Raw genomic sequence first — 14,367 nt, 5'->3', positions numbered from 1 at the left:
AGAAATTTAAGCTTAGGGATTTCCCTCCAAAGAAAAACTAGCTTGCAACTCAAGGCAAGAATATCACCATATAATAAAACCAAAAGAATTGTAAAGAGTGAAAGAATACGATACCTAACCGATTGAAAAACCGGATTACCATATTTTCCTCATTCTATAAAAACAATTCAAAAGAACTGTAATTCTGAACCAGCTCAGGACGAATTGGGTATCAAGCCTTATACCACTGGAAATCTCTTTGAATTAGCTATCCAACACAAGAAGCGGATTGCAAAACCGAGCTTTGAGCTGAAAGTTATAGCAGTTTCCGTAATGAGTGATGCAGCTGTCAAAAAGACTAACTTTGACGTTTTTCTTAATAGAAATCTCATATTTGACTCCCAGAAACGTAGGAGAAAGGTCTACAACCATATAGGGTTTGATAAACCACAAAAGATAAATAAATATTCAATCTTTAAATGGTTTCCCTAACAAAAATGAAATTATTAGAAAATTTCTAAAGTCATAACCCAATAACACAAACAATAATTCAAATTAAAAAAATTTGTCTTTTGATTGCCGTATTAAAGCACTCACCTTTGTTCTACTACGAAATTAGATGTTAAGAGTACTCCTTAACCGTTAGATCTTGGAATAAAATATAATTGGAATCGTTACCTTTTCAAATCTCATTCTCAGCCATCCTGACTCTCCTCCCTCCTCCCTCCCTCCCTCCCAACTACTCTTCCAAAATCAAAAGAAAAAAAAAAAAAACTACTTCCCCCAATTGGTTTCTACTCATTTGTTATCACCTAATTTCTCCATCCAAATCTCTCTCTCTTTCTAAATTGGAACCATAAACTTTGAAATGTTAAAATCTAAGAAGAAAGAAGATGGGCAGTAAACATCATTTTTTTTTTTTTTTTTTTTTTTTTGTTTTGATGTTTCTATTTGAAATTGACATGGATTTGAGAAACCGACCGATCCGAACCGAAATTTCGGATTGGTTTCGGATCGGTTTCAATTCTTCTATGTTCGGATTCGGTTTGCTTTACTGTGGAACCGAGTAGGTTGGTTCGGTGGTCGGTTTCTGGTCAAACCCGACCCGAACCAACTTGTGACACCTCTAGTTTTTTGCTGATATCTGGCAGTAGATTGTATATATATATGTTGCTTTATTAGTTCCTCAATAATAAATGTCTGTAGAGGCCATACGGCCATACCACATGGGTGATCTTGTTGAGTTCTTCTTCATCCGCCATGTCATCAACTCGTAACATCTGACACCCATAATTCCGAGTGTGTATCCCAAATATCTCTCCGCGTTGGGCTAAACATTAATGTTGCTGCCAGTAGAGGGTCAATCTAAATGAAGAATGATCAAATTATTGGGACTTCTACTTGGGATTGCATACCACTGTCCTTCTATAAATACGCAAATTATATACCTCTTCAACTCATAGTTCAGTTTGAGACTCCTAACCAACTTCAATGACGACAACTCTCTCCCAAGGACTACTCTTTCCTTACCACCACCACAATGTGTCTCATCCTAAGTTGCGCCCTTGCGCATATTTTACAACATTTTCAAACCCCCGCATTTTCCATCAGCTAAAATCTTCAAAAATGGTTCCTCCTTCACGCCCTCGTTGTCAATCCATTCAACGTTCAATGCGCCCATCCGCAATTCTTGAAACTGTAGACCAAACTGTAAAAATCCATAGTACTGCCTTAGTACTCCCAATAGAGGAAACTGAAAGAAGATCGATATTCCTTTCCAATATAGACAAAACTCTTAACTTCAAGGCTAGTACAATTCTGTTCTTCTCTAGGAACCCGAATTTTTCTATGGAAGACATAATTGCAAAACTTGAAAACGCATATAGAAAGATTCTGGTGCAGTATGATTTCTTGGCCGGGAGGTTGAGGTGGAGCAATAAAAAAGGTCGACTAGAAATTGATTGCAACGCAGTTGGGGCGGGATTTGTGGTTGCTTCTTGTGACTTGTCATTTGAAGAGCTGGGAGGTATTGGCTCTCCAAATTTAGCAAATCAACAATTTGCACTTAGAAAATGGAATGCCTTGCCCGGGGACCAGCCTCTCCTTGTCATGCAGGTATGAAGCAGAGAAACTAAGCATGCATGTATCTGAGAAGAGAACTGCTAAGACAAAAAAAAAAATGAAAAAAAAAAACCTTAAGAGTATGTTTTAACCAGCCGCTTGTAAAAAATGACTAAAACGTGGCATCAAACACCAATGATGCAACTCATCAAGCGGGCTGGCTTCTTAGATTTCTTCTCGGTCTTGTGACTTGACTCTCAAGTTCACTTTTGATCTCTCAAAACAGAAAACTTCTGTTCCATGGAGTATGGTCTACATATAAATATAATCTAAAGTTTAAACATGCTTTTGAAACTGCCCAAGGCTCTTCAAAATGTTTTCTACAAAGAGGGCTCTTCAAAATGTTTTCTACAAAGAGCTTTCTATATCTGCACATGATCGATTTGTTATCTACAATTTATCATTGAAATTCACCTATGTTAAAATGTGATTTGTAACACAATCATTGCCGTACACTAGATCCTTAAAACAATTTAACAGAACTAAACAAAATCTAATATTTTACATTCTAACAGGTAGAGCACCATAGTTACTACTCTTAGCTTCTTCTTAATATAAATTATTTTAAAAAAAAAAAAAATCCCATCGAGTTTCTACAATATGTAAACGCCTATTAGTACTTTCCGTGGAAGAACCAAAGAAGTAGAGTCAACTTTTCGGAATTTAGTGCTTGTATATTTCATCAATTATGATATGTTTTAGTTAGCTGCGCTCTAAAAAATTTCAACTCGTCGCCTTGACATAATTATATTCTTTTCCATTCTTTAATTCAGGTCACATCACTCCGGTGTGGTGGATTTGCATTAGGCTTTGCTCTCAGTCATGTAACACTTGATGGCATTAGTAGCAAAATTTGGTTAGAAAATCTGGCCTCTCTCCTTGCAGGCAATGATCTAGTCTTACCTCCTTACAATAACCGTCACCTTTTAGCAGCTAGATCCCCACCAAGAGTCACGTTTTCCCACCCAGAGATGCTCAATTTCGAAAGCCTACAAGGAAATAAGTCCACGCTACTGAAAGCCACATTCCAAAAGCTCAACTCTCAGTATTTCCAACTAAGGCTGGATGATATTATCAACCTAAAACAGAAAGCAAGGAGAGGCGGTGGTGACAATATTGCTCATGCGACAGGCTTTAATGTTGTAACAGCACATATATGGCAATGTGTGGCTAAAGCTAAAAATCTAGAAAATGATCCAGAGAAATCATCAACAATCCTATATGCTGCCAGTATTCGATCAAGAATGCGACCACGCCTTCCATCATCCTATGCAGGAAATGCTATCCTTAGTGCTTACGCGACAACTACTTGTGGTAAAATTGAAAAGCGACCTTTCTCACACTTGGTGCAAATGGTTGCTCAAGCTGACGCTAGAATGACAGATGAGTATGCTAAGTCTATTATTGATTGGTTAGAAGTGAACAAGGGATTTCCCTATGGTGACGCTGTTATATCTTCATGGTGGAATTTAGGATTAAATGAGATTGAGTACCCTTGGGGAAGGCCAACGTGGAGTTGTCCAGTGGTGCCTAACCATGGGAACAATGCTATCACGTTAATCCCAGAAGTTGAAGGCAAGAAATTTAAGGGACTGCATGTTCTTGTATCTCTTCCAGAGATGGAGATGGAGAAATTCCAATTCCTTTTTCAAGAATTACTATAATGATTTAGTGGGTTGTGATGTTTTCTCCAGATGTATGTGTGTACAATTGTTTTTTTACTTTTTCGTTTATGTGCCAGTTTGTATCTAAATTGCTGAGAATGTTCTAAGAACATTTAGGGGAATGTTGGAAGTTTTGGATGCTAGCTGAACATTGTTTTTTTTTTTTTTGAAACAGCTAGGGGTTAGGCAGACCCCAACCTGTATAAGCTTAAACTCTTTGATACATCATACCTCTTACATCCTCCTCCACTATTACAAAAAGCTCATAGACAAGTGGAGGAGTGTTAAAAACAGTACCTAGCCTCACACCAGGATATATACAATCCTTTACTGTACTAGACTTGGCCAGCCAATCGGCTACTCTATTCATCTCCCTGTATACATGGGTTACCACCACTGTCTCAAAGAGACGCATGCTTTTCCTAATGGACTCTACTAGGTCCCAACAATACCAAGGACAGTCCTCCTTTCGATTAATCACATTTACTGCTCGCAAAGAGTCCGACTCCAGCATGATCCTTTTTACAGGTTCATGTAGCAAGCTGCTAGCAGCTACGCTCGATCCCTTTTAACTCTTGTATAATCACCGACCTGAGGTTGGTATTTCCCATGAACATGATCAAAGGTGCTCCCTCATGGTTTCTCAAAGACTCCCCATATCCCCGCTCCAAAGAAGATTCACAGCTCCATCCGAAGTTAATCTTTGTCGTACCGGTGGTGGCTTTACCCATCGCCCTTGTATCGCTTTTTTCGCTTAACCAAGAGTTCAATCCCAAGAGCACTCATCATGTTTTAGTTTCCGCAGAATAAATCGACTTCTTTTATCACCCTTTGTAAGTAAATTCTCATCCCGTTTACTATATCTCTGCTGATCACTTCATCCGTGTGGGTCTTGCTTTTAAACTTTCGGCAGTTTCTTTCATTCCAGATCCCATAAACCGTAGCGCAGATCAGAGTCCGAATTATCTCATTGGCGGTAGAGTTTGATCGAGTAATTCTCATGAGACGATACCATTCAAGATTTGACTCTTGCACTACAACGCCTAGTCCCAGCCTGCAGCCCATACCTTTTGGGAGAATTCGCAGTCAAAGAACAGGTGCTTTGAGTTTTCAGCTTGGTTTCCACAGAGGCAACACCTAGATTGAGTGATAATCTTCCTGTGGATCAACCGATCTTGTGTAGCCAAGCACCCTGCAAAGAGTTGCCACGCAATGAAGGAGTGCTTCGGTACTGTATACTTCCCCCAGACTAGTTTGTACCACGCAACTCTTTGTCTCATATGTTTTAGAGTCACATACGCAGATTTGGTGGAGAACTTACCATTGCTAGCTGGGCTCCAGACTACCACATCCTTTTCAAGATTTACATTGATAGAGGTCTGCAGTATACTCGTCTTTAGTTCACTGTCTTGAAGGAGACTAACCAGCCCATTCCATTCGCCATTTGTAATAAGGAGGCTCACCTTTGCATCATCAGGCACCTGGAGCATATTTCTAGCTTGAGAATTATGGATCAGTAGCTTAGACGAAATCCACGGATCATGCCACAGACTTGTATCTTCACCATTTGCGATCAAGCACTTTATATATTTCCGTGCAATCTTTCTGTGCTTGAGGATACTACGCCAGACCCACGAGCAGTCCTGTGGAATCTTCATAGACCAGAAATGTTTGTTTCCAATGTGATATTCCCACGTCCATTTTGTCCACAAAGTCTCTTCTTTACTCACCACCTTGAACACAAGCCCACAGTAAGCTGCTCTATTCCACACTCTAGGGTCAATGATGCTCAACCCACCCTCCTTTTTATGCAACCTCAGAGTTGCATGACTTGCTTTATGCATTTTTGCTTGCATCGAGACTCCACTCCATAAAAACCTGTTACATATCTTAGCCACTTTGTCAAGCACACTCACTGGGAGAATGAACGTCTTAGCCCAATAGATGTGAAAAGACGAAAGAATTGACTGTATGAGCTGCAATCTGCCTGCATAGGACAAGGCTCTATTCTTCCAATTTGACATTCTAACAGTGAGTCTTTCAATCAGTGGAAGACAATCCTTTGCATTGATTTTGAAGTCGTGGAGAGGCGTGCCTAAGTACTTGATAGGGGAGCAACTAACCGAATACCCAAGAACCCTGCTAGAGCTACTCCATCATCTTTTGACATGCTTCCAAAGAAGGATAGATGTTTTCATGATGTTAACTGAGCCCCGAAAGAGCTGAAAATTGATCAATATAGTCTTTGACCGCTAGGATAGATCTAGGCTTCCCTTTCTGAAGAGGAGAACATCATCTGCAAAACTCAAATGAGTTATAGCAAGCCTTTTGCATCTTGAGTGAGGGCTGAAAGATTTGGAGGAGAGGCCTTGCTTTAACAGACAACCCAGAAGTTCCATGATCAGCACAAAGAGATAGGGGGACAGAGGGTCGCCTTGCCTTAACCCTCTTTTTCCTTCAAAGAATCCATATGGGCTTCCATTGATCAAGATAGAGAAGAGAGAGGACGTGAAGCTCATAGAAAGCCAATTTATAAACTTTGGAGGAAACTTGAACTTTTTAAGTACAAGGAGCATGGATTCCCAACTAACAGTATCGTAAGGATATCTACTTTGATAGTACATCTCTTTGGTCCATGCTTTTTCGCATATCCTCTGAGGAGCTCATGCGCGAGAAGAAGGTTATCTTGTATGCTGCGCCCAGGGACAAAGGCCGACTGATTAAGCTCAATCCACTGATCCATATGAGGCTTCATCCTGTTACTAAGAACCTTGGCAATACACTTGTAAGTGACATTACAACATGCTATAGGCCTATATTCATCAACCTTGGATACAATAGGTTTCTTTGGAATTAAACAAAGGAAAGTGGCATTTGTACCTTTATGTACTCTGTTGATCTTGAAAATGGACTATATGGCATTTAAGAAGTCACCTCCCACTATATCCCATGAATGCTTGAAGAAAAAAGCTGTATACCCATCTGGCCCCGGAGCTTTTGAATTTTCCATAGAGAAAAGAGCTTTCTTGATCTCCTCATCAGTTATGTCTTCAAAGAGTATCTCAGCAGTCCTTTGATCAATAACTTCCCTCACTGGTATCCCATCCAACATCTCTTCAGAGCAAACAGCTTGAGAAGAGACTCCAATCAGCTCTTTATAAAAGGATATGAAAGCATTTGAGACTTGAGCAACTCCTTCATGCTTTACCCCATTCATGTCCAAAACAGTCCAGATGTTGTTTCTATTCTTCCTTTCTTTGATAGCCTGATGAAAGAATACATTTCCTTTGTCTGCATAGTCGAGCCAGTCATTGGCTGCCTTCACTTTCAATTCCATATACTCCATCTCAATAAGATTACATAAGCGTTCTCTGGCTCCCTTTTCCTTTACACATATACCGGTCATCCAAATGGGTTCAACTCATGACTCTTTTTGTATACAATGTAACTCAGCCCTTGCCGCCTCTGTTTTGATGTGTATATCAGACATGTACTTCATTGCCCATCCATGCAATCTATTTTTTAGTAAGTTCAGCTTTGACACTAATATATACATCGGGCTTCCGACTACCTCAGTACCCCACACTTCTTGCACCTCCGCCTTGAAATCCTTGTGAAGAGCCCAGTAATTACAGAATCTGAATGGAATTCTGCCCCTTTCCAAGTCCACAAGATGCACCAACATGGGAGAGTGATTAGAGATACCTGGAGAGAGGAATTCAGCAGTCGCCTGAGCAAAAGCACAAGTCCACTCAATATTTACAAGCACCCTATCAATCTTTGACCACTTTCTATTAGCTCCAGTACCATAATTTGTCCACGTATAATAACAACTGGAAGCTTTCGGATCAAACAGCCCTGAGTCGGTTAGACAATCCCCAAAAGGTTCTGTGTTCCCGAGCCTGCACTACTGCCCCAATCCTTTCATGAGAGTATAACACATTATTAAAATCACCAAGCACACAACAAGGAGTAGTGATACTTCTGTGAAGCTGTTTTATATCCATCCATAGCCCTAACCTGTCCTGACTACCATTACTTGCATAGATAACGGTGGAGAAGAACCAGGCTTGATTGCTAAGCACTATCACCTTAACATGTATAAACTGAGAAGTTTCATGTAGCTTGTTCACTGACACTAAGCTTGGATCCCATAATATCCAAATTCTTCCATTCGGATTGCACCCATAATTGTTCACTGAACATTGTTAGTGATCTCAGTGCTAATTGGTAAATGAACTGTGCTGTGAATATTTGGAAGCTTCCATTTGACAACTATACACGAATGAAAAATATGATCAAAAGCAGACATTGGAAAACAAACTCTGCCATTGAAAAACGAGCATCTTCAAAGAAAACAGATCGATGCTCTGTGAAAATTAAGCAAGTGATCTGTTTTGCTAAAGAAGCAAGTGATTTTGCATTGTGCTTGATAGCATAATGGACACGCAAAAGTTTGCTCATCTACCGATGTGAAAACTACCATCGGCAAATCATAGCTGGTAAATTTTATTTGCTAGTGGTATTTGATAGAATACTGGACAAATTTATAAATGTTTTCCAGAATAGGAAAAACATCGTTGTCTTGCGTCTTGACAATTGATGGCTGTAAGTACCTTTTGTTCTACACTACAAAGCACGTGTCCAGATGGCAGGACGTCTTATTTCAGCTCGTCCCACAACATCAGATCGTACTAACGACCCAGCATCCAGGTCGTCACCAGTAGCAGTTACAGCCATTCATGGAAAGATATCAACTAGCACAATCGTGGAGCTCAATCAACGCCACAATCAAGGAAACATTAACTTTGTAACAACACATTAATGGCGAATCACCAAGATAGCACACAAGGTGGATCTGCAATCCATAACGGTTCAAGCACACATCTATAAATAGAAAGAGATGAACTACATAAGGCTTGATTCAAGTTTACCCCGAGAAACTTGATACGTAGGCAACTCTTATCCTAAGAAGAGTGCAACCATTTCCTATCCAACAAATCATCAGGTCGTAGTCCCAAAATAACTAACATCTACATTGGCGCCGTCTGCTGGTTTGTTTCTTTAAGAAAAAGAACAATCACTCTTTTCTCAAGCCCACGAAGCTGGTCAGAAAAACCACAATGGAGCCCAACCTACAAGCATTGGCAGACCAGATGAAGACACTCCAAGAAGCCTTCATCACTTTGCAACAAGAAAACCAGACAATGCGAGAGCAGGCCATCAAAGAAAACCTCCAAAAGAAGCTGGAGAGCAAGAAAAACCAATGGCCAGAGCAACTTGAAAACATTCTATGGGCATACAAAACAACAGCTAGATCCAGTACAAATGAGTCTCCTTTCACACTTTGCTTCGGAACGAAAGCAGTGATTCAACAATGTCACAACTACACCATCTGACATTGTTGAATCAGGAGTCAATGACAACATCTTGGAAAAAGAAGTTGATATCCTAGAAAACGTAGAGAAACTGCCACAATATCCCTAGCTCGGTACCACCAAACAATCCAACGTTCTTACAACAAAAGGGTCGTCCCAAGATCTTTCCAAGCTGGCGACCTAGTCCTCAAAAAGACTTTAGCACCAGCCAAGCTCGACCCAACATGGGAGGGCCCCTACATTGTTGACAAAGTCGTTGGAAATGGCGCATACTGGATCAAAACCCAGCTCGGTGATAGGCTTCCCCGACCTTGGAATACAGCTATCCTCAAGCGCTTTTATCAATAAGTTTTTCTCTAAGTACATAAGTCAATGTGAATGAAATCTCATTAACATTTTGAGTGCAGCTATCATTTTTGCATTACATGAGCACCTTGCATTTCACACTACGCAGCCCTACCTAAGACATCACAATGTCAGGTCGGATATCAAAGCCGGAGTTTAGAACGACTCAACAACAATAGCTACGCAATGGTAAATTTCAATCAATTCAAATCAAGGTCCCCCAAAAAGACCCTAAACCAACTTAACACCAACGCCAGGGTTAGGTATGGTTCAACTGTAATTACCACTCAAATGCCAATTATCAGACAAATTCAATCTAGGGGACCCTCAAAAGGACCCCAAGTTAACTTACAACCTCACAAAGGGTTTAAGACATATTCAAATATAATGGCCACTCAAAGGTTAATTATATCAATAAGAAGTTCCCCCAAAAAGAACGAATCAGGGCGTACACCTAGGGATAAGACAAAGCCTAGGTGCCAACTACGCAAATGCATCAGGTCGTACTCAAACACTCTACGACCTGTGACAAAAGACGACCTAGCAAAGGCAAGCAGTCCATCAGGACTAGTACTATGCAGCACAGGTTGTCAAACAACAAACCAGTAAAAACAAAAGCAATCACATGCATACTTCAAGTCGACTTCAGCAAGTAAGTAATTTAAATATTTCTAATTACAAAATCGGTTAGATACCGAGGCCCCAGGTTATCTCGAGAAAACGACCTCGGTATCCCCATAAAAATAATATTGTATCGATTATCAAGAACAAAGAGTTGTGTAAATATTGTTCAAAGACCTCCCAACCTAAGAACAAATACAAGACGCGTTCATAATCAATTCACGCAAGAAAAATTATCCACATTCAAAGGGTCCGGATCACCACCCTTTACAACACCGAATCGATAATGTCGATCAACAACAACTTCGAAACATCCAAACCGAAAAAATGAAGAAGCAATTTTGGAGCAACCCGGTGGCACAACGATTTGGTCGATTTGCAAATCGATGGTCTACTAGCATATACATAAGCATGCGGCGCAGACATTAATTTTGCAGCCCACTTTCAATGAGACATCTTAAGGTGATCATACTTATCCAATGCCTCAATATAATCATCCAACAAAGACGCGTAAACATCACCACTCTCCACCGCGGTCCACCAAGTCGTTATATGCGGTTTCATTTCGTTTCAAAGAATGGAGCGACCCTTTGCTTGCACTCATCAACCCATTGTTAAACCTCCAACTTTGAGAATCCAGGCGGGTTGCAAATGTAACCACTTTACCACCCGGTTGTTGCACTTGATCCCTCACCCCGCAACCTCCATTCTTCCACTTGTTTCAGCCACCCCACCGCTACAAGTTTGCTTGTCGACATCCGGCTCCTTCTTGTAACGGTCGGAGATAGACGCCATATACTTCAGCTTCCTATACATTGCCAGAACCTAGCAAACAAGATAACAAACATAGACATTAGAGTGGATCAAAATCAACAAGACCCAAAAGGAGCAAGCTCATAATGGAAGAATACTCACATAGCATAACAACCGTTCCATCTCCACCAAGTTCACTTCCAGGCCCTTATTATCCAGTTTGCGCCTATCCTCGGCAAGCACAATACTCTCCAACAACGCCCCACCAACCAAAGGGGACTTGAAGCTACAGTTACCATTCACAACAAACTTCGGCAATAAACTGTAGGGGTCCTCATACGTAACCATTCTATCAAGGACAACATTGTCACTCTTCTTACTTGGGTCCATACTTTCTGACCCCTTGCCCTGCTCGGCAGCAGGCTCAGCCTCACCAACTTTCTTCTTTCCACGGGCCTCAGCTAACCCAGCATCATCAGCCAAATCAATCAGGTTCATCCTCTTCAGAGGAACCCGACCTGAAGACGAACGACCTTCAACAGAACCAAGTCGGTCTTCAGACTCAGTTCGGGCCTTCTTAGCCCCCTCCGACTCAACCACTTCGGAATGCCTTTTCAGATTAGGCTTCCGGAACGATGTGGGAGCATCACCCTCCCTACTAGCACCGCCTGCAAAGCACCACGGCAGACACCAGCGATCTCCGAGGAGAGAGCGGTTGGATCTAAACATCTGCATCATCACCGAGGAGAAGCGGCTGGACGCAGAGTGCCCTCCACCCCCCAACTTAGAACGTTGGGGTGGCAAACGATTTGCATCACCCAACTCAGAACGTTGGGATAACAAACAATTTGTGTCACCCAACTTAGGACGTCTGGAAGGCGTCACCCCTCCAGCCGCCCTCACCGCACCAGAATGGTGTTCAGCGACCCCACCAGACGTCCTAGCTCTACCAGAACGGCTGTCACCATCACCTCCACTCCTTTTCACTCCAGAAACAGGTGTTTTCTTTTGACTCTCCCTCTCCATGGCAGATTTCGAGCTAGAATCAGAAAGTTCAACCATTACCTTGTGAGCCATAGCCTTTTGCTCGAGCCTCTTGCAGTTGATTTTCTTCCCTCCACGCCTCTTAAAGTAATGCGCAACCTCCCCCAACAAAGCCTGCTTATCCTCCAAACTCAAACAAGCAAACCTTTCAATAACACCGTTCTTCGTACGAAAACGGATTATAACCTCTACAAAAACAAACCAAATAAATCCATACATCCAAATTATAATTTAAAACACACACAATACGACCTACAACCAATGACCTACCATGAGATTGTACAACACGTTTATCAATCTCCAAACCAGGCGGGCAATATTTACCTACAACTAACAACGGCTTACGCCCCCATTTCTCCTTACTCACCCCCATAATAACAGGAGACTTTCCCTTATAAATATGAAAACTAAAGTTCACAACACCCGACCTCTTCACAACAAAGTGCTCCGTCACATCGTTTAAATAGATGTTGTAGCCCCTGTCATTCAACAAATCCAACACATGGAGAATCCTCCAACTATTCCCCACGAGTTGACAGGGGGCTTTCCCCAAAAAGTTCAAGGCCTCCACAAGAAGGCGGGGAAAAGGGCCTCATCCGGCCTTCAATTTGCTTATAACAAATAACTACTCCTCCACCCCAAGGAACGTAGTCATTAGTATACAAATTTTTCTCCCCAGCCAGATCGGATTTCACCCAACCAAACTCCTTCCTCAAAGAGGCATAACAATCCACCGACTTAGGCTTCCTCTCATCCACCGTCTCCAATGAAGAAGGCGGAAGCCCTCATCACCACTACTTAACCCTATCCTCAACTTCTTTGTCACTTACCGTTCTCTCTCTCCATTTACCAACTTCAACCTCACCACTAAAACTATCACTAGTCATAGACATTGCACAATCAAAGAAAGAAGGAAAGCTCAAATTTCTAAAGTTGAAAACACGAACCTGATGGCAAGGGATGAGAAGTTTTTTTCTTTGCTTTCTTTCCTTTTCTTTTGCTCTTGATTTTTACTTTTTTTTTCCTTTGGTTAAAAAGTGAACAAACAAAAAGCTTTTACAAGTTAAAAAACCCCTCAACTACCCAGACACCTCGAGACAATCAAAGTGTTTCGTGTTCCCAAAACCTAAATCATTACTCGCCCACAAATCGCCGTAACTCTGGGCCCACGAATCCAGTCCAACAGTTCCCGCACATTCCCCAAAACCTAAATTCAAAAGAAAACAGCTGTCAGACACATGCTTTCAAACTTTACTTTTTAACCGTTCTCCTTCCACGCAACAAGCTGTCCAATGAACGAGTAAAAAATAAAGGGGGTTGTGTAAGTACCCTCCATTCTACACTACAGAGCACGTGTCCACATGGCAGGACGTCTTACTCCAGCTCGTCCCACAACATAAGATCGTACCAACGACCCAGTATCCATGTCGTCACCATCACCAGTTACAGCAATTCATGGAAATATATCAACTACACAATCTTGGAGCTTAATCAACGCCACAATCAAGAAAACATTAACTTTGTAACAGTACATTAATGGTGAATCACCAAGATAGCACACAAGGTGGATCTACAATCCATAACGGTTCAAACACACATCTATAAATAGAGAGAGATGAACTACGTAAGGCTTGATTCAAGTTTACCCCGAGAAACTTGATACGTAGGCAACTCTTATCCTAAGAAGAGTGCAACCATTTCCTATCCAACAAATCATCAGGTTGTAGTCCCAAAATAACTAACATCTACAATGACCATTTGTTGTCATGTCGAACTAAACGATCTTAGGATTGCACCCACCCGTGTCAATTTCACCTTGCTTCCTACAAATGCTCTAACCTTAATAATAGGGTTAACTTTTCTTGAAGACTAATTGTCCTCCCACTTAGGTTTAGATAAACTCTGAACTTTACATGGAAGTTTTATCTAAATTATAAATTAATCTAGATTGAACATAAATAGGAATATCTACGGTCATTCCTAAAGCTTATCTCAAAAAAGATATAGGGGAGTTTGAATAACTTACCATAGTCCAAACCATACCCCATAAGGTTATGTTCCTTCTATCTGCAATCACTTTTTGGTGTGGAGTTCTTGGTGCACTTAATTGAAACAAAATCATATTTTGCATTAAGTTACCTTTTGTTTTCACATTTATAGGCCCATGTACACTTGTATGTACTAACTCCATTAACTATGTGGCTCTTGACCTTTTACTTTAAAAGATCTTTTAGTCATCTCTCCTTCTAAGTAAGATTACAGGTTGAGGAAAATTATAAAGGGAGTGAACTTAAAATCCCATCTTTCACCCAAGCTATCAATCTTATTCAGATTGATATGACCAAGTTTTAAGTGCCACAAGTTTGTTAGATTAACTGAAGAAAATACCCTCTTTTGAGGTAATAACATATGATGAATTACTAATATCAAAAACATTTATTTCTAGCATAGAAGAAAGTAAA

The 14,367-nt window shown here is 40.9% G+C and overlaps 1 protein-coding gene across 1 annotated transcript; it reads left to right on the top strand.

Annotated features, from left to right (window-relative positions):
* The first annotated feature begins 1,452 nt into the window (after positions 1 to 1,452).
* LOC147473571 (acyltransferase GLAUCE-like) lies at positions 1,453 to 3,886 on the top strand. Its single transcript, XM_086587272.1, has 2 exons — positions 1,453 to 2,094; positions 2,874 to 3,886. Exons 1-2 carry the CDS (start codon positions 1,471 to 1,473, stop codon positions 3,762 to 3,764), a joined length of 1,515 nt encoding a protein of 504 aa, XP_086443398.1. The 5' UTR covers positions 1,453 to 1,470; the 3' UTR covers positions 3,765 to 3,886.
* Positions 3,887 to 14,367: the final 10,481 nt, after the last annotated feature.

This window comes from Coptis chinensis, unplaced genomic scaffold (genome assembly GCF_015680905.1).
Source record: "Coptis chinensis isolate HL-2020 unplaced genomic scaffold, ASM1568090v1 utg2290_pilon_pilon, whole genome shotgun sequence".
NCBI classification, from domain to species: Eukaryota; Viridiplantae; Streptophyta; class Magnoliopsida; order Ranunculales; family Ranunculaceae; genus Coptis; species Coptis chinensis.
This window is presented reverse-complemented; position numbering and strand designations above follow the sequence as displayed.

What these genes read in the sequence shown, in the direction of transcription:
- LOC147473571 (XM_086587272.1), top strand. Translation starts at nt 1,471, where the DNA reads ATGACGACAACTCTCTCCCAAGGACTACTCTTTCCTTACCACCACCAC. An exon ending in AGCCTCTCCTTGTCATGCAG is followed by an intron (nt 2,095 to 2,873) that starts GTATGAAGCAGA and finishes TCTTTAATTCAG; the next exon opens with GTCACATCACTCCGGTGTGG.